We start from the raw sequence: 18,394 nt of genomic DNA on the forward strand, positions 1-18,394 counted from the left end.
AATACGCATGCACACACAAACCAAAACAAAGTATTAAAATGCCTAAACATACTCTACATTAAAAAAAACATTTCCATACATTAAAAAATGAACAAATGTATAAAATGTATTTATATTCCACAGATGGCCTGTGTTAAGCGATAGTTTTGGACTATAGTTCCTACATTTATTGAGCACTCACAATTTATTACTTATACTTATTTATGTCCGTTTACACACACACACACACACACACACACACGTTACTGCAATGCCTTTAAAACTAATTTGTACAAATGTACCTTTAATTAGTAGCCATTTAAGCCGTTAGTGCTCGCACGCCCCCTAACGGACAAACAAGGTGCTACTAAAATGAAAATCTGATAACTGTTCACTTCATACACTGCACAACTCTATGCCCATACAAGCACACTATCATTGGCCCACACAAAAAAAAAAATATATGAAAAAAAAATACCACAGGGGTTTTTGCCATTTAAAAATACTTTGTCTTTATTGTATAAAAACCGTCATTTGTCAAAACAAATGAATACAAATAGATGTGATTAATTGAGCGGACGTAAATAGGACATACGTCGACCTCCTGAGTGGCACGTTGTCACGCTGCAGTCGCGTGACACTTGGCAGCAAGTTATGTAGAGAAGAATTAAAAGTAAGTAACTGTAGATTGACAACATACAGTCTTTCTCTCTCGAGATATATATACAAATTTACCCCCCCCTCACCCGCCATTTCCAAAATGTAATGCTTGAGTATTTCAACAAACAAAAAACTGCCCTGAAAATCCACCTCTCACGTAAAAATGCTGCTTTTCACTCCAAATAAATCACATTCTGTACAGTGTGTGCGTTTTTGATGTTTTACTTCACTTTGGCACAGAGACGATAACATCCTTCTTCTTCTGCAATTGGTTGAGTTATTACTCGTGAGCCACTTCTTTAACGGGTAAAGTGCATTATCTGTCGCGTTGAATCTCGACTGTCCATGGGTGTGTATGGACGTTTGCTTGTGGCGACATCCTGGTTAGCCTGACGCGATTAGAGCGCAAAGCGGCTCTCCACCTCATCGGCGACCATTTCTGCGATGGCGAGCGAGGACGTGGCGGCGGGCGAAGGAGCGTTGCGGACGTGCAGCACGCGGCTGCCCAGGTCGCCCACGCCGCCGTCGAACACAAAGTCGTCCACCAGGTTGCCGTCGCGGTCCAGCGCCTGCGCTCGCACGCCGGCCGGACCCCTGCGCCCCAAACGCAAATAAGGACGGAAGCGCCGCAAAATGAGATTGGCGTCCGTTCTTCGTTCTTTACCTGAGCACGTCACCGCGGGACAATTCGGGGATGTACTTCTGCAGGATCTTGACCTGCGCCCCGATGAAGATGCCTCGGTACATCTCGCCGATGCCGTACGAGATGTTCTTCAACACCAGCTTCTGAAGGCCTCTGACACAGCAAAGTACACGTGAAGCTAATGGGCAGAATTTTTCACAGCCCCTCTTTTGTTTAGCGGAGATGTCGGCGCTGTTGGAATGTCTGCGTTGGTGCGTCTGGACGGATGGCTTGTGGAGTCGAGGATGAAGAGAAAGTTACACATTTGGAACAGAGAGTCGCCGCTTGGAATTGATGCGGATTTACATGGGGACACGAGAAGTGAACCGATCTGTTTTTTTTCCGTCAATGGACGCGACAGCTTCTTGTTCTACTTTCAAACTTAACTTGTAGCAGACGCGTGCACATTTGGAGCGTTGATGTCACTGATCCACTGGCGAAAGGACAGTTGGATTCTCTCCTCTTTCATCTAGAACTGCTTCAAACTACGGGAAAAGTAGTTTTATGACTATCCGTGTCTTATGTTCTGGCTTGTGTTATATTATTTGATGTTAAGTGTTCTGTAAAGCGCTTTTTTACAGCTGTAGCTGTTGTGAAAGCGCTATATTAAAAAATAAAATAAAATAAAATAAAATAAAATAAAATAAAGATGTATTGTAGAAGGCGGCCCGGTAGTCCAGTGGTTAGCACGTCGGCTTCACAGTGCAGAGGTACCGGGTTCGATCCCAGCTCCGGCCTCCCTGTGTGGAGTTTGCATGTTCTCCCCGGGCCTGCGTGGGTTTTCTCCGGGTGCTCCGGTTTCCTCCCACATTCCAAAAACATGCGTGGCAGGCTGATTGAACGCTCTAAATTGTCCCTAGGTGTGAATGTGAGTGCGAATGGTTGTTCGTCTCTGTGTGCCCTGCGATTGGCTGGCAACCGATTCAGGGTGTCCCCCGCCTACTGCCCGGAGACGGCTGGGATGGGCTCCAGCACCCCCCACGACCCTAGTGAGGATCAAGCGGCTCGGAAGATGAATGAATGAATGAATGTATTGTAGAAATCTTAAAGACACATGAACATGTTTTTTTGTTTGTTGGTTTGTTTGCTAGAGATTTTGTCCTGGATCTTCCACGGGACTGACCTGAACGACAGCGCGTCAGCCAGGTCTCTCAGATTGAAGTCGTAGATCTTGTAGCCTTCCCTCTTGAAGGCCAGCACGGCGTTGGGTCCCAGCCAGATGCTGCCGTCCATGCGCGGTGTGAAGTGGACCCCCAGGAAGGGGAAGCGAGGGTCGGGCACCTTGGAAAACGGCAAAGTGCCAACAGTGAAATCGATTTTCGCCGAAATGTACATTTGTTGCCTGCAGAAATCTGCGAATATCTACGATTCATTTATATTTATCCCGAGTATCCCCTAGCATGCGACGTAATGGTCAAAAAGCTTCTGCGTGAACCCCCCCCCCCCCCCCCACCCCTCCATCCAAAATGAAATTACTTACAGATGTCCTGCTTGGAAATTTTAAACACACAACCTGATAAAACAATTCCCCCAAATTCATCCTGCCAGTAAGAGGCGATAAAGAAAAGATGCTTTTTTTTTTAGGGGCCAAGTGAGGGGGGAAGAATCTGACCGATGATGAAAAACATGTGGCCATTAAACGAGGTATTACGTAACATTGGGTGGGAGGGGAGGGGGAGGGTAAGATTATGACTTACGGGATAGATGTTGCCTTTGACCAGATAGTGCTTGTCCGGCTTGAGGACCAGATAATCCCCTCGGAAGGGGACGATGCGAGGCTCCCGGCTGCACCCGGAAATCTGCGACAGGCGGTCCGAGTAGAGCCCCCCGCAGGTGAGCACGTAGCGGCAGCGTAGCTCGTTGCCCTGCGGGGGGGTGGGCGAAGAGCGCATCCGGAAAGTATTCACCGTCGTCTCATTTCAAACATTGATTTTCATCCACAAAATTTTTTGGGAAGTTTTTTGCAAATTATTTCAAAATAAAAGACTGAATGTTGGGAGAAAAAAAAACAAAGAGCTGTGAACAGTCAAAAAAAATTACAAAAAAAGTAAACTATTTCCTTTCTCGGTGTGGCCGTGTGCCATAATTACAATTAAATAGATTTTTAAAAAAACGTTTTTGTGACATTTTAAATGCACATTCATCATTCTGGTATGAGCGCCGTCATGTGGATATGCTGTACTGGACCCAAAGTTCCTCTCTTGGCTTCTCAGTACGTCACTGATATTAGTCGTTCTTTGCAGAGGATCAAGAATGATGCCTGCGAGCATTGTTATGTGTTGATGTAGCGTTTGTGTTTACCGAGCAGCTGCTCAAATGGTAACGACTCCTGGACTTACAAAGCGTATAAAACGTGGAAAGAGATGAAGCGCACCTTCTTGTCCTTGATGGCGATTGGATATTTGAGTCCTGGAAAAGATGACATGATGACATCATCAGTATACGTGTATACGCTTCTTCTTCTTCTTCTTCTTCTACTACTTCTTACCTTCAGCGCCCCCTGCGGGGCTCTCGGCGGCCATGGAGATGTCACTGACTTCGAACCGCGTGACCACCTTGCCGCCGGCCTCCTCAAAGTCTTTTCCGTACTGCAGCGCCACCTGCCGCCAGTCCACGATGCCCGTGTTTGGGGAGTCCAACGCCATGACGCCCTGATGGAGAGAGTTTCACTTCTTCGTCAAGCCAATTCATCACTGACTACAGACAAAGACCAAAACAGCTTCTCCTCTTAAATTAGCAACTCAACATGCTACCATGAACTCAAAACAAATTGTCTCCAGCACGGAGGTAACAACTCATTCGAGCGACGATCAATTTACGAGAGACGAACATCTCATTCGACCTGTTTTGTGCAAATAACACCTCACTGAAGCAACAGTTAACTGAAAGCAAGTAAACACTTGGCTGAAGCTGTTAAGTAAAGACAAAACGCCTCCGTTGGGCAACCATCAACATAAGAAAACATTGCTTAAAAAAAATAATAAAAAATCATCAACTTAATAAATAATGAGAAATAATCCATGTAAAAGTGAAATATATTTTATATGATTAGATTTTATATTTGATACACTCACCCTGCAGTATGGCTCTCGCTCTCGAATTCCTTTGGCGTCCACGATGCTGAGGCCCGGCACGTTGTTCTTCAGCCCCCGCTCGTATAAGGCTTTGAGGCGAGGGATTTCCTCCTGATCCAATGCCACGATGAGCTGCAACAATACACGAGCACTGATAGTAATAAAAATACATCATGAATATCATCACTTTTTTGTTGGGCCCTTTTTTTAAACACACCAATAAATAGGAATTACAGACTGAACATTTGCTTTTTTTTTTTTTTGCTTTTGTATTTGCTTAATTTTACAACAGAGAGAAAAATTGGAAAAAATTGGAAGATGTTTTTTTTCTTATGTTTTAATGCATTTGCTTTAAAAATACATTCCAAAAAAAAAATAAAAAAATAACCAGCCGATTTTTGCCTGAGAATGGATGGATAGGTGGATGGATGTGATGGTGGCTACTTGGAGAGCAAAGTATTTTTTCAGTGGTACTGGGTGTAAAAATTTGGACAAAGTAGCAGCTTGGAGGTTACTTAAGTTGACTCGACCTTGCCACACTTCTTGTATGGAAGTTGTTTCTTGTCGCAGTATTCGTAGGCCAGCGCCGCCCCTCGCACGCACAGGCGAGCTTTGAGCGAGCCGGGCGTGTAGTAAATGCCACTGTGGATCACGCCGCTGTTGTGGCCGCTCTGGTGCATCGCTGAAGGTGGAAAAAACAAACAAACAAACAAACACCAAGAAGAAGATAGAGGCGTAAAGTAATGAACAAATTAATTAACTAATTAAGTTAATTAGTTAATTAATCTACTAATTAACCAACTAATTAACTAATAAACAAATTAATTATTAATTAGCTAATTAATTAATTTATAATTTAACAACTTAGCTTAATTAACTAATTAAGTTAATTAGTTAATTAACAAATTAACTAATTAATAATTAGAAATAAAAATGTTTAAAAAGCAATAAAAAGTTGGGAAATGACAAATAAATACATAATATAAAATATGTTTCACTTTTACATGGATTATTTCTCATTATTTATTGAGTTACATTTAGTTTTACCAAGTGAATATGTGTCCTATAATTCAGCAATTCCTACCTTAATAAATTGTTAAATGTACTTGCATTTAGTTTAGACTATTCAATAACAACAACAAAAAAATCTAAATTAATGTAATCTCATCTAAATTACATATTTGACTTTTTAGATTTTATTTGGGCAAAAAATAGCTCCCTAAATGCACAAATGTTGTTGGAAATGATCACTCTAATTGATTACATTTTTTATTAAATTTTAGCATGAGAACAAAATTCACCAATTAATTCATTCACATTTAAATTGCACTCTAATCACCGAAATTATTTTTATTGGATGCTGATAATTGAATAAAATCTCAGAATAAATTCACATTCCAAAACGAATGAATTCCCACTTTTTTTTAATTTCAAGCTTTGAATTTTAAAATTGGCCACAATGTTAAAATTAGTTACTTTATCAATGAATACATTTGGATATATTTCATTGAATTGATATACATTTTGACAGCAACAAAAATCTCCATTATGTTGTGTGTCAAGCCCCAGCACCACTCCCTCCAGCCCCCCAAAAAAGAACTACAAATTAAAATGCCTTTGTACATATATACAAAGGATGAAAAAAAATGTAGTTTTTCCCCTCACAGAGTTCTTTCTCTTTCTCCAACAGGGTGAAGGTGAGGGTGGGGTGTCGCAGGATGAGCTCCCGGGCGGTGGCCAGGCCCACGATGCCGGCGCCCACCACGGCAACATCGCACGTACTAAAGACACCACACGTTGATCAGTCACAATCACAATGACATACGTTTAAGAACTGTCCCGGCACATATGGAGGCCCGCATGTTGACAAAGTGGTTCAACGTCCTGCTGTCCTCCACAACAAGCATGACCTTTGAAACAGACAGCAGGGCAACATCGTGCAATCCGATGCACATTTAACCTTCACGTAAACTGCTTGCGTCAAATGTGTCCGGTTTTAGTCCGGCAGTGTAAAACACAACAGAAAACCCACACAGACACGGGGAGAACATGCAAACTCCACACAGGGAGGTCGGAGCTGGAATCGAACCCGGTACCTCTGCACTGTGAAGCGGAAGTGCAGACCATTCAATTACCGTTTTTAAATAAACCTCGACAGTGAACGTATACAGATTAAGAGGATTTCGAAGGGGTAGAGTAATTTTGTAATATTTTTCTGACTAGTTAAAACATTTTATTTTGCATTACATTTAATAACTCATAAATAATTCATACATTTTCATTATTGGCTTAAATGCACATGAACTCTCATTTCATGCCACAGGTCCACGTTAATATGGAGCAAAGTACATTCGACTATGGTGGCCCTTAAGTGGAAAACACACACACACACACACAAACAACTTTTTGTTGAGATAATTCTTTTTTTTTATAATTTGTTTTAGTGGTTTATGGTTTTGATTTGCTGCTGTGATTCTTTTTTGTGCGTGTTTAAATTGATCATTATTTTTTTCCGGAGATTTGGGAGTTAAATGTTTGTTTTTGCTTCGAATGCATTTCAATAGGCGACAAATATACGCGGATTTTCACAATTTGCGGCCCGGCCTCGTCCCTATCTGCCGCGAATAACGGGGTCGGCCGTACAGCGCGGGAGTCAGGGGGCTATTACATAACCGCCCTGCCCCAAGGGTCTTCAGCCACACTCAACTAATGTGAAAAACATGCATGCGCTCGTTCTTTTAAAGTACTTTCACTCAATAGGAAAACAAAAACATATCAAAGAATTACTTTATCCTTCAGTTGCTTGTTAGTCCTGTTGCAAAATGCCTGACAGTGCAAACAAGTTGACCATAGTTTCTCAAAAAGCAAAGTAAGAAACCAGAAAAGTGGGAAAATTTATGATTTTTTTCTGCCCTCTTACCTGTGCAAGTGTCTTGTGCAGGTGTCATGTCGCAATTTGGCACTAGCAGCCTTTAAAGGTGCACTGGTGCCCACGATCCGTAACATGGCAACTTCTCGTCAGAGTATTGCATAGAAAAAGAAAAGGACAAAGCTAAAAGTGTTTCCAGCGATCGTTCCGCCTTCTCTTGGCACTTTCCTCCTCCTCTTCCCTTCTCGGGTCATCGATCCCCGCTAACTTCCTCCATGAAACCCAAAACCCGCGTTCAATCCCGCGAGAGTTCCTCCTCGACCAGGCAGCCAATGGGAAGGTCCGTCTTTGGTGACGTTATGCTTTATTAAAATGGCGGCGTCTGACATGTAAATAAACCCGCTGAGCTGAAAGGGTAGGTCACAAAACGTTCAAATTATTGGGATAAATCTGCCCGCATACATTTGTATTATGAACTTTCAAGATGTATTAAATTAATATTGCAGATGAAGCTGCTTGTGAAGGTGGCGCAGTCTGCTCTGAAGCAAAAAGACACGAGCCGGAGACATTTCTGGGGCTGGCTCAATGCTGTTTTCAACAAGTACGTTTATTTATATCAATCATGTATTCTGGTCAATAGGTGTCTGTTTTCTTATTTATCTACAGCAGTATATTACAAAGATTTTGATGGTGATATAATGGAAATTATTATATACATATAAATATTTTACATTTTTGAAAAGTACAGTTCCTGAATTTTTTAATTCCTAGTTGAAATATTTTTCAGTTTATACTGTATTACAAATTTGACATTGTCATCCACAAAGCCATTCAATCTCCCAATTTGATGATATCCATATTATAGGAATTTGGATTAGCATTTGTTATGCATACTCTGTTATTCATAATACAATATAATTACAACAAAACACATTGCTGTAAATTTGGCATAATTCTGAAGCATCCAGAGACAAAGACTCATTTTTCTTTTACCGACTGAACTTGGTTGCTGTTTCCAGGGTGGACCACGAGCGCATCAAGGCCGTGGGTCCCGACCGGGCGGCGTCCGAGTGGTTGCTGAGGTGTGGCGCCAAGGTGCGCTTCCTGGGTTTGGATCGCTGGCACGGGGACTACAATGCACTACCCACCGGGCCGCTGGGGCGCTTCAAGATCCAGGCCATTGATGCCACCGACTCCTGCATCATGTACCGGGGCTTCGACCATCTTGGTTTGAGAAACGTGCCTACATGAACTCCCATTTATCATGGGGATACATTACAGGCCCACCCCCTGAAAGTGTAAATCCACGATATTGAGACCATAAAAAAAATATTGCCTGTTTTACCACTACACATACATTTCAACTTGTAGAAGTTTTCCCCTTAACGTTTCCGCTGTTTAAAAAAAATTAGCTGCTCGATTGGCAGCTAATTTTTGCTTGAAAATCGAATTGATATAATGTTCTATGTCAGTGATTAGCCAAGACCGGCGGGAGGCAAAGTGCGATATTTACGGGAGAGGGGAAGGTGGCGCCACCTCCGTCCATGACGTCATTACGTGTCATTTGTGCAGAGGGTTTGCAGCACGTGGAGGAGGTGAAACTCCGTAAGTGCATCTACATCGAGGATGTGTGCTTGGAGCGGCTCAGCTCGCTGGAGAACCTGCAGCGCAGCGTCTTCATCATGGAGGTGGTGTCGTGCGGGAACGTCACTGACCAGGGCCTCGTCGCGCTGCACAAACTCAGGCTGGTCTCTTTTTTTGTCGTTTTAAATGTATTTTATATATAGATTAAAACAATTTTTTTTGTTTTAAGTACATTTTTCAAAAATAGGCATTTGTTGTTTTAAGTAAGGCATTATTGTACAAATTGAGTGCGATAGTTTCTGAAGTTTTTAGGATGGAAAACAGCTTTGAAGAGACTTTTGTATGTTTTGTTTTGCCCCCCCAATGCAGAAATCTGGAGTACCTGTTCCTCAGCGACCTGCCTGGTGTCAAAGACAAACAGAGCACGGTGGAACGTTTAAAGACTGCACTCCCGCGTCTTGATGTTCATGTGGACCTGAACTAAAAAAAAATAAACAAACAACAACAAAGCACTTGGGCGGCCCGGTAGTCCAGTGGTTAGCACGTTGGCTTCACAGTGCAGAGGTACCGGGTTCGATTCCAGCTCCGGCCTCCCTGTGTGGAGTTTGCATGTTCTCCCCGGGCCTGCGTGGGTTTTCTCCGGGTGCTCCGGTTTCCTCCCACATTCCAAAAACATGCGTGGCAGGCTGATTGAACACTCTAAATTGTCCCTAGGTGTGAGTGTGAGTGCGAATGGTTGTTCGTTTCTGTGTGCCCTGCGGTTGGCTGGCAACCGATTCAGGGTGTCCCCCGCCTACTGCCCGAAGACAGCTGGGATAGGCTCCAGCACCCCCCGCGACCCTAGTGAGGATCAAGCGGCTCGGAAGATGAATGAATGAATGAATGAACAAAGCACTTTATTGTTGACACCAATTTATTTATCGGCAACATTAGTCCTGTTAGCTTTATGCCAAAGAGAGGCTCGTTTGTGCTTCTTCCCAAACGTGAATGCCCGTTTGCTTCCAGGTGGTCATTTTGGGTCTGCAGCTTGTTTTTTTTTTTTTGTGTGTTTTTTTTGGCCAGCGGGTTTTTCTTGACATGTGTTCAGCCAGTTAGCATTTCTGTTTATCAGGATGAATAAATCAAAATCCAAGTCCATGCATGTTTGTTTGTTTTTAACAACTTAACACATAACAACTAAGACAAAGATAATGACATTTAAACCCCCCCCCCAAAAAAAGGCAAAAAAATATTTAAAAGTAAAAAAAATATATCAAACTCAATATCTTCATTGACCAAAAACAGTTTTTATAAAGTATTTGTATTTTTACATAATCTGATGATTATTCAATTATCGAAATTTTACTCTGCCACAAATCAGAATCGGCATAAATGTCAAAAGCTCCATGTCGGTAGGGCCCGAATTGTGACAGGAGTTTTAAAATTGCCTTTGGCAATTATGCTCTTGGGCCATTGAGACTCAAAGTGTGGTACATGGGCTCCCTCTGGTGGTAGGCAAAAGAATGGCTGCCCAAGTTCAGTTCAGTTGTATTTACAGTATCCGCACTTTTCTGTTCGCTTCAAACCTTTGATTTTTAAACTTTAATTTAAGTACCATTTTAGTCACCTTGTATTCGCAATACATTTGAATTGAATAATTGAAATACACCTTTTCTAATTTGGGATGATTATAATGTTCAAACTGCAAAACGATACAGAGATTTACAAAGTCATAAGGTTTGAGAACAACAGTATTTTGCTGCCTTGAGACATGAGTATCTCAACGTTTTTGGAGATGAGGGCCGATGTTTTATTGTTTTGTTTTTTTGCTTTGACTTGCGAAGCGAGCATGGTACGTTGTTAGAGGCTCAACTCAATTCACAATAAGCGGCTCAATTCTTGAAAAAAAATGAGACTTAGCCGTTTGTTGCCATTCCCAGTTGAGGTTTTCTGCAAAACAAAAATATAGTACAGCTTGTGTTTTTAAACAACCATGTAGGTCAGCCTATCTGTCTGCTAGCTTAATGCCAAGGCTAAAGAGCAAGAGACAGGCCCTATAACATACTTAGTCATACTTTCTTTATCCCCTGCGTAGAATGACAGGTATTAGTGCTGTACTGTTGACACTGCCCCCAGGTAGGAAAGCAGTGTGACAAAAACGGTTTCATTCTTTTGGGTTGGGTTCTATTTAATTGTGTCAACGCAAGTGTTTATAAAGAAAATTAATGTTGTTGTTAATGTTAATCTTTTGTGTTCCGAGCGTGGTCGCGAAACACATCGAACTCGTATCTCAAGGCAGCACTAATTTAGGTTGACGATTTCAGCCCTCCGCCACAGGTTCCTGGTGGTACTGCAACATTAGATCCGTAGCTAACGCAACGTGAAGGAAACTTTAATTGGGGCATGAAAATTGGACAATTAATTTGGCATTTCCACACCGAAGACGGCTGCGGACGTCCTTAGCACCAATGTGGGATCGTCTCGACTTATTTATTACAATCGTTGTGCTGATTTCAATAAATAAAATTGAGAGAGTCAAGAAAAAAAAAATGGCATCCTACTTGACTTGCAGTGCAGAAGATTTGGCAAAATCTTCCATGTCGTTGACGAGCGGAGCGTGACGTCACGCGCTGATCCTTGTCCTCCGTAAACTAGCTAGCTAACGCGTGAAAATAATAAGAGGAAAAGATACCGACAAATGTCAGTTGCTTAGCTCCAGTTTCACTTCCTGAGTCTTATTAAGGCACGAGTTGACGTGTTTCTAGATGTTGGGCAGGTGGTAGTTGAACTTGTTGAGGTTGTGAAAGTACTTCTTGGTGTCCGGAGCAGGGAAGATGCTGCTGCCCGTCAGCTGAGGCAAATACTGACAACCGCACGCCAGAAGAGAATCAACATACGATAAAATGAAGCTAAACCAAAAGTAATATTGTGAATTTTGCCTCGCTGAAAAATATATTGTAAACTAGCAAGATCTCCTTTTGTTTTTTTTCGTAAAGAGAGTGACTCACCCCGGCGGGCAGGTGTTTGCGCGGCAGGCGGGTCCTCCTGTTCCCATGGCGATCGTGCCCCGCGTTGATGTTGACCTGTTTAGCGTTGGGGAGGCTTTTGTGTCTCATGCTGTCAAAGTAAGGATGCTGCAGCAGCTGCTCGCAAGCAAGACGCTCGCTCGGGTTCATACGAAGACAAGCCTGACGACAACATTGACGCAAAGTGCGTTTAGTTGACTTGAAGGAATAAAAGCAAAAAAAAACACATGGCGACGTTTATTCAATATTCATTCATAAAATTGGAAAATAGGACGCAAAAATGTATCCATAGAAAATTAGATAAGACAAGAAGTGAACTGAAAAAAAAGTATATTGTTATTATTAAGATATATCATGTTGCCATTACCTTCATGAGACTGAGTGTTTGGTGGGAGAGGTTTGGATATTTCAGCTCCAGAGGTTCCTAATGGGTTAGGGAGGGGGGGGGACAAAGGGGAGAGAATATGTGTTGAAACTTGTCCAATGGGAGGAGTTGTCATGTGGCTCGGACCATTTGTTGAGGTTCCGGGATGGACAGGCCGTGGAAGAAGTGATTGGTGCTGAAAACCTGCTGATGGCGACAGATCAGATCTCCTGCAACATATTATTCACACAGAGACAAAAAAAAAAAAAGAAAGATACCATTCATTGTTTCAATTTGATTTAATTAAAAATTCAGGAATGATTGTTGAATATTGAATATTTAAAGCAATATTCATATATATATATATATATATATATATATATATATATATATATATATATAATTGTATATATATATATATATAATTTAATTTAATATATATAAGTTTTATATATATATATATATATATATATAAAATTCTGTAATATTTGTATTTTATTTTAATTTAATTTAACCAATGTTTTAAAATTAGTGATCTGGGGGGGGGCGGAAAGAAAGAAAAAAAAAACACTGTAAAAACAATTTAAAACTAACCAAAATCCATAAATGAAAATCAATGCGTAAGAAAGACTACAGGAAATTATATTTATTTATACATTTATCTTTTTTTTTTGGGGGGGGGGGTAAAAGTGTTGTTTTAGCAAAGCTGACCGAGGGTCTTGCGGATCAGGTAGAGCTGGTCCATGTCGGACTTGCCGGGCCACAGCGGAATGCCGGAGAGGAGCTCGGCGAAGACGCAGCCGACGGCCCACACATCCACGGGGGGGCCGTACTGCGTGTCCCCCACCAGCAGTTCGGGGGCACGGTACCAGCGGGTGGCCACGTAGTCCGTGTACGAGTCGCACGGCCCCGCTACGTGCACGGCAAAAGCAACACAGCAACAATCAACGCAAAATTCATTCATTCATTCATCTTCCGAGCCGCTTGATCCTCACTAGGGTCGCGGGAGGTGCTGGAGCCTATCCCAGCTGTCTTCGGGCAGCAGGCGGGGGACACCCTGAATTGGTTGCCAGCCAATCACAGGGCACACAGAGACGAACAACCATCGACGCTCACACTCACACCTAGGGACAATTTAGAGTGTTCAATCAGCCTGCTATGCATGTTTTTGGAATGTGGGAGGAAACCGGAGCACCCGGAGAAAACCCACGCAGGCCCGGGGAGAACATGCAAACTCCACACAGGGAGGCCGGAGCTGGAATCGAACCCGGTACCTCTGCACTGTGAAGCCGACGTGCTAACCACTGGACTACCGGGCCGCCCAAATTCATTCTTTTTTTTTTTTTTAACGAATAACTTACAAAACTATTATGTGTACAATACTCAATAATAACATCATAATCAATATTTTAAGACATTATTAGATTGATTTCAATTGCTCACTGAGAATCCTGGCGAAGCCGAAGTCGCACAGTTTGATGATGCGCTGTTTGGTGATGAGAATGTTTTCGGGCTTCACGTCTCTGTGGATACACTGGCCGGGGTAGGAAAGCGCACGGTTAAAAAAAAAAAAAAAGACCCGGTGGTCAGCGGGCGGCATGTTTGTGCCGAGGTGGGGGAGAAGGAATGCTTGTTAAAAAGAAGAGAAACAAAGACGCGTGAAAGCGCGCTCACTCAGCTTACGTTGTGCTTGTGGCAAAAGTTGACGGCCTGCAGCGTCTGCCACGTGATGCTCTTCGCCAAATGCTCAGGAACGCTGCACTCAACAACAACAACAACAACAACCGTTTTCAGCAATGTCCTCTTCAAGAGTCGATATAAGATGTCAACACCCCCACCACCCACCCGTTCAAATGCAAGATTTTTGTGATATTTCCAAAAAAAAGAAAAAAAAATAGGTCAAGATGAATCATTTGAAAACTAAATGTGGAAAAATGTGGTCTGTAACATCTACAACTCAAATCTTTTCGGGACATCGGACAACAGCAAATTTTACTAAGAGATAACTTTGGGTGTGTAAATGTATTTTTGATGCTGATTTCAAAAGTGTCCTACCGTTTTTTTTCTCTCAAGATAATCAGTTTTTTTCAATTTCATATTCTTTTTTCGCAGGGGGTGCTGGAGCCTATCCCAGCCGTTTTCGTGCAGTAGGCGGGGGACACCCTGAATCGGTTGCCAGCCAATCGCAGGGCACACAGAGACGAACAACCATCCACGCTCACATTCACACCTAGGGACAATTTTAAAGCCTCCAATCAGCCTGCCATGCATGTTTTTTGGAATGTGGGAGGAAACCGGAGCACCCGGAGAAAACCCACGCAGGCCCGGGGAGAACATGCAAGCTCTACACAGGGAGGCCGGAGCTGGAATCGAACCCGGTACCTCTGCACTGTGAAGCCGACGTGCTAACCACAATCAGCCTGCCACGCATGTTTTTGGAATGTGGGAGGAAACCGGAGCACCCGGAGAAAACCCACGCAGGCCCGGGGAGAACATGCAAACTCCACACAGGGAGGCCAGAGCTGGAATCGAACCCGGTACCTCTGCACTGTGAAGCCGACGTGCTAACCACAATCAGCCTGCCACGCATGTTTTTGGAATGTGGGAGGAAACCGGAGCACCCGGAGAAAACCCACGCAGGCCCGGGGAGAACATGCAAACTCCACACAGGGAGGCCGGAGCTGGAATCGAACCCGGTACCTCTGCACTGTGAAGCCGACGTGCTAACCACTGGACTACCGGTAGCCCTAGTGAGGATTAAGCGGTTCGGAAAATGGATGGATGGATATTCTTTTTTTTAAAAATTATTTTAGGTTTGACTTATAGTTGCGCAGTAGGTATTTTACAATGCATTGTAATTCACAGCTAGGACGTTTCAGATAAAAATTGCACCTGGTGCTGAACCTCACTCTGACTTTAGAAATGTTACATAATAACACATTCTTATTATTACATTCTTATAACACATGAAAACCCGATGTGCTACAGAAATATAAAATATCCTGCACGCAGTCACAAAGGACAACTGCGATACACCGAGATGCTTTTACATTGACCAAATAATATGGATTTTTACTGCCGCGCTCCGCACAAAGCCGCGTTGCCTCGCAGGCCGCCGTCTTTTCAGCGTCGCCACGGGAAACGGCCACCACGTGACTTGCGATTCGTAACAAGGTCCGCCCTTCCCGTAAAGGCGGCTGACGGCGCCCCGCCGGCACGGAGCATTGCCGCAAACATTCCCGGCGGGGCGCGTCTTGCTTCCCTAGGAGACGGCCAACACAAAGCTGGGCGCATACAGTATGTCAAGGGGAGATAATCCAATGTACACAGCGCCGCAACGCCGTGGCGCTCGGCAGCTGAGGATGTGGTGTGTGTGTGTGTGTGTGTGTGTGTGTGTGTGTGTGTGTGTGTGTGTGTGTGTGTGTGTGATGCTGACCCTTGGGGATGTCGGTCCAGCTCATGGAGCACCGTGTGGTCACAGTATTCGAAGACCAAGTGAAGCTTCCTCTTGCGGCGAAACACCTCGATCAGATTCACCAGGTTGCTGTGTTTCAGTTGCTGCACACACACACACACACACACACACACACACACACACATATACAGTATATAAGTGCAGTGAGTGAGAGTACTGGACGTCCACCTTCCTACCACTAAGTCCAAAGTGTTAATAGGCGCCCATAAAGCTGACGTTGCCCCCGGCAACAGCCCCGACTCTCCCTAAGACACCCCCCCTTTTACCCGAGCAGGGTCCCGCTATATTTATGGGCTGCCACTCCCACCCGCCACCGCTTGACTAATTAAGCAGAGCGGCTGACACTTGGACTCGGTACGAGGCGGCGGGCACGCTTCCAAAATTGGAGAGCTCAATTGTGATTTCAAATCGCAATTCCTTGCAAAGGAATGTATTTTGAAAAAAAAAAACATATCAATTGATGATTGATTGATTGATTTACTAATGAAGTAGCAATTTGAAAAGATGGACACCATATTGGTGACCACTCCCAAATTTTTAGGATGATTTAATGAGAAATGGTTTTCATGGTTGTCATCATAGAGATTTTTTTTCATTTGACTTATTTATTAAGTATTTTTTAGCATACCGATCATGACTAAAACAATTGCACGTTCATTTTATATATTTCAATATTAATATTTAAGCCTTAAAAAAAAAATCTCTTCCTTGCACTTCATTCGTTACATGCATTTATAGCATCTTCACATTTTTGCTTGTACCTAGCGAAGTCGTGCGTGTAAAATACGATGCCAAAAGTCAATTCTAAAATAAAATAGAATGATGCATGTGTCGACCTTGAGCATCCTGATTTCCCTGAGCGCGATCTTCCTGATGGTGGGGTCGTCCTCCGATTCCACAAACTTCTTGATGGCCACGATCTGCCCCGAGTCTCTGTTGCGACATTTGAAGACCACGCCGTACGAACCCTCGCCGATCTTTCCCATCTTCTCGTACTTGTCCATCCTTTGATGCAAAGCATCCGCGAAACAAAAAAAAAAAAAAAAAAAAAAGAAAACCCCCAAATTCCCTATGACACAGAGGAAGAAAATTCATTAGGGAGATCTACACTATAAATAGAGATGGGTCATATTATGAAACAAAGTTGGAATATGATAATGTCTCTTAACTGTGGATTTTTTTTTGGTAAAATAATTTTACCAAAAAAAAATCAAGTGAAGCCGAAAGTCAGGGGCTTGTAACACAAGGAAAACAAGTTGTATTGTTTTTCCAGACAAGGTTACAGTAGTAATTTAAAAAAAATATGTCAAGTGCAAGAGAGAAAAAAAGCAAAAAAGTGTAAACGTCAGGTTGCATAAAAGACAATAGTACTGTCAAACTAAAACACGTTCCTTCATCAAGGCACAGTAGCGCTGGTAAAACAACATCAACAAAAAAACAACAATTTCAAGAAAACACCAACAAAAATAATTTATTTCATAAAGCTAAGAACAAAAAAAAAAACAAACAACAACAAAACACATCACTTACTTTTGGGGGTGCTGAAGAAAAATAAAAATCTCCTGAGATGTTTTGTTGGAGAGAACCTCAAGAGGCTTCCTCCTCTCCGAGGCTCAGATGTGATGTGTGGAGAGAAAAACCCTCCCAAAAAACTCCCTAACATCACACATGCACGCAACCGCGCACAAGTGCCCAATCCACCTAAACCTTCACAATAAATCGCACTGCTATTACACATACAATGCATCAATTGACACAACTACAGTGCGATTCTTTACAATGTGTCAAATGACGATGAATGTAAAGGAGACTATGTGCTTTCACTATGTTTGAATACTAAAGTGACCGACAAATAGATGTTTTTTTAACCGTGTTTCAAATGAAGGTGACTAAGGAGTATGACAGTACTACCACGGTACTAAAGTGACACTGATGACTAGATAGATGCATTAGTTTTGTTGTTGTTAGCAAAGATGTTATAGTACTAATGTCACCAAGAGTGAGATTTAAATCCCACACATTTATTATGTGTCAAATTTGACTGTCCAGGGGACCGAGGGCACATTGAGTCACGTAAACTTACGCCTACGTGCGGTAGACAAGCATATCTCTTATTTTGAAGGTGTGACACACCGCCCATAACACGTCCGACTTGACACAGCTTCCTGGTCGACCAACCAGTCGCCATAACAACAGCCGGGGCGGCGAAAAAGAAAGAAAATAACTCGGTGGATTCGTCCGCATAAAAGCTGGAACAACTTAAACATTTAAAAGCAGTTAAGAGACAAGACAACAAATAAAAATAAATGACGAGGTTGTACCTTTGATGTCTTGGTAGCGGGGCCTTCCTGTTTGGAGGAGGATGATTTGTGCTTAGTGCAAAAGGTCACGTCACACCGAGACCAATTAGCGATGCTCGGGTGGGGGCGTCGGCAGAAGAGTGGCTCCCTAAACGGGGGAATTAACGGAAACAAATACCCACATGTCTGCCTCATCAACGCTCGAGACACATGCAGAAAAAAAGCATGATGATGGTGATTACTTTATTTAAAAAAAAGAGCACAAACACCTACAATTGTCATATATTTTTTAAGATTGGAATGCCATTTTTACTATAACTGCAGTTCGTTGTAGTTTGATCAATGTAAATGTAGTTTGCGCCGTTTTCTTATTTTAATTTCGTAACCCAAAAAGTTATTTTA

General features: G+C 42.7%; 3 protein-coding genes across 5 annotated transcripts; 1 reads left to right on the forward strand and 2 right to left on the reverse strand.

Moving 5' to 3' along the window:
• Nucleotides 1–465: 465 nt before the first annotated feature.
• l2hgdh (L-2-hydroxyglutarate dehydrogenase) lies at nt 466–7,465 on the reverse strand. Its single transcript, XM_052086047.1, has 10 exons — nt 7,316–7,465; nt 6,061–6,176; nt 4,926–5,077; nt 4,396–4,527; nt 3,810–3,972; nt 3,696–3,730; nt 3,019–3,186; nt 2,445–2,602; nt 1,304–1,435; nt 466–1,233 (listed from the first exon to the last, which is right to left on the reverse strand). Exons 1-10 carry the CDS (start codon nt 7,399–7,401, stop codon nt 1,038–1,040), a joined length of 1,338 nt encoding a protein of 445 aa, XP_051942007.1. The 5' UTR covers nt 7,402–7,465; the 3' UTR covers nt 466–1,037.
• Nucleotides 7,466–7,548: 83 nt separating this feature from the next.
• Nucleotides 7,549–9,985, forward strand: dmac2l (distal membrane arm assembly component 2 like). Of its 2 annotated transcripts, XM_052086062.1 has the most exons (6): nt 7,549–7,679; nt 7,771–7,865; nt 8,284–8,492; nt 8,837–9,008; nt 9,218–9,351; nt 9,734–9,985. In XM_052086062.1, the coding sequence occupies exons 2-5, from the start codon at nt 7,771–7,773 to the stop codon at nt 9,330–9,332; spliced, it is 591 nt and encodes a 196-aa protein (XP_051942022.1). In that variant the 5' UTR covers nt 7,549–7,679; the 3' UTR covers nt 9,333–9,351; nt 9,734–9,985. The 2 variants fall into 2 exon arrangements, with proteins under 2 accessions (XP_051942022.1, XP_051942021.1); XM_052086061.1 differs by lacking the exon at nt 9,734–9,985 and having other exon boundaries at nt 7,550–7,679; nt 9,218–9,357.
• On the reverse strand, nt 9,843–18,383 carry cdkl1 (cyclin-dependent kinase-like 1 (CDC2-related kinase)). Of its 2 annotated transcripts, none has more exons than XM_052086046.1 (10): nt 17,223–18,383; nt 16,529–16,697; nt 15,654–15,775; nt 13,901–13,973; nt 13,661–13,751; nt 12,929–13,129; nt 12,365–12,447; nt 12,221–12,277; nt 11,836–12,015; nt 9,843–11,690 (listed from the first exon to the last, which is right to left on the reverse strand). In XM_052086046.1, exons 2-10 carry the CDS (start codon nt 16,694–16,696, stop codon nt 11,589–11,591), a joined length of 1,077 nt encoding a protein of 358 aa, XP_051942006.1. In that variant the 5' UTR covers nt 16,697; nt 17,223–18,383; the 3' UTR covers nt 9,843–11,588. The 2 variants fall into 2 exon arrangements, with proteins under 2 accessions (XP_051942006.1, XP_051942005.1); XM_052086045.1 differs by having other exon boundaries at nt 16,529–16,761.
• Between the last annotated feature and the right edge of the window lie 11 nt (nt 18,384–18,394).

This window comes from Hippocampus zosterae, chromosome 14 (assembly GCF_025434085.1).
Source record: "Hippocampus zosterae strain Florida chromosome 14, ASM2543408v3, whole genome shotgun sequence".
Taxonomy (NCBI): domain Eukaryota; kingdom Metazoa; phylum Chordata; class Actinopteri; order Syngnathiformes; family Syngnathidae; genus Hippocampus; species Hippocampus zosterae.

Excerpts from the sequence above, each read along its gene's own strand:
- l2hgdh (XM_052086047.1), bottom strand. The coding sequence starts at position 7,401 with ATGTTACGGATCGTGGGCACCAGTGCACCTTTAAAGGCTGCTAGTGCC. Across the intron at positions 3,187-3,695 it reads TCGCCATCAAGGACAAGAAG|GGCAACGAGCTACGCTGCCG; the intron begins GTGCGCTTCATC and ends ACCCCCCCGCAG. Across the intron at positions 1,234-1,303 it reads TCCCGCGGTGACGTGCTCAG|GGGTCCGGCCGGCGTGCGAG; the intron begins GTAAAGAACGAA and ends TTTGGGGCGCAG.
- dmac2l (XM_052086062.1), top strand. The coding sequence starts at position 7,771 with ATGAAGCTGCTTGTGAAGGTGGCGCAGTCTGCTCTGAAGCAAAAAGAC. Across the intron at positions 7,866-8,283 it reads CTCAATGCTGTTTTCAACAA|GGTGGACCACGAGCGCATCA; the intron begins GTACGTTTATTT and ends TGCTGTTTCCAG. Across the intron at positions 8,493-8,836 it reads CCGGGGCTTCGACCATCTTG|AGGGTTTGCAGCACGTGGAG; the intron begins GTTTGAGAAACG and ends TCATTTGTGCAG.
- cdkl1 (XM_052086045.1), bottom strand. The coding sequence starts at position 17,439 with ATGCATTGTATGTGTAATAGCAGTGCGATTTATTGTGAAGGTTTAGGT. Across the intron at positions 13,752-13,900 it reads ACTTTTGCCACAAGCACAAC|TGTATCCACAGAGACGTGAA; the intron begins GTAAGCTGAGTG and ends TACCCCGGCCAG. Across the intron at positions 12,278-12,364 it reads TCCCGGAACCTCAACAAATG|GAACCTCTGGAGCTGAAATA; the intron begins GTCCGAGCCACA and ends CTAACCCATTAG.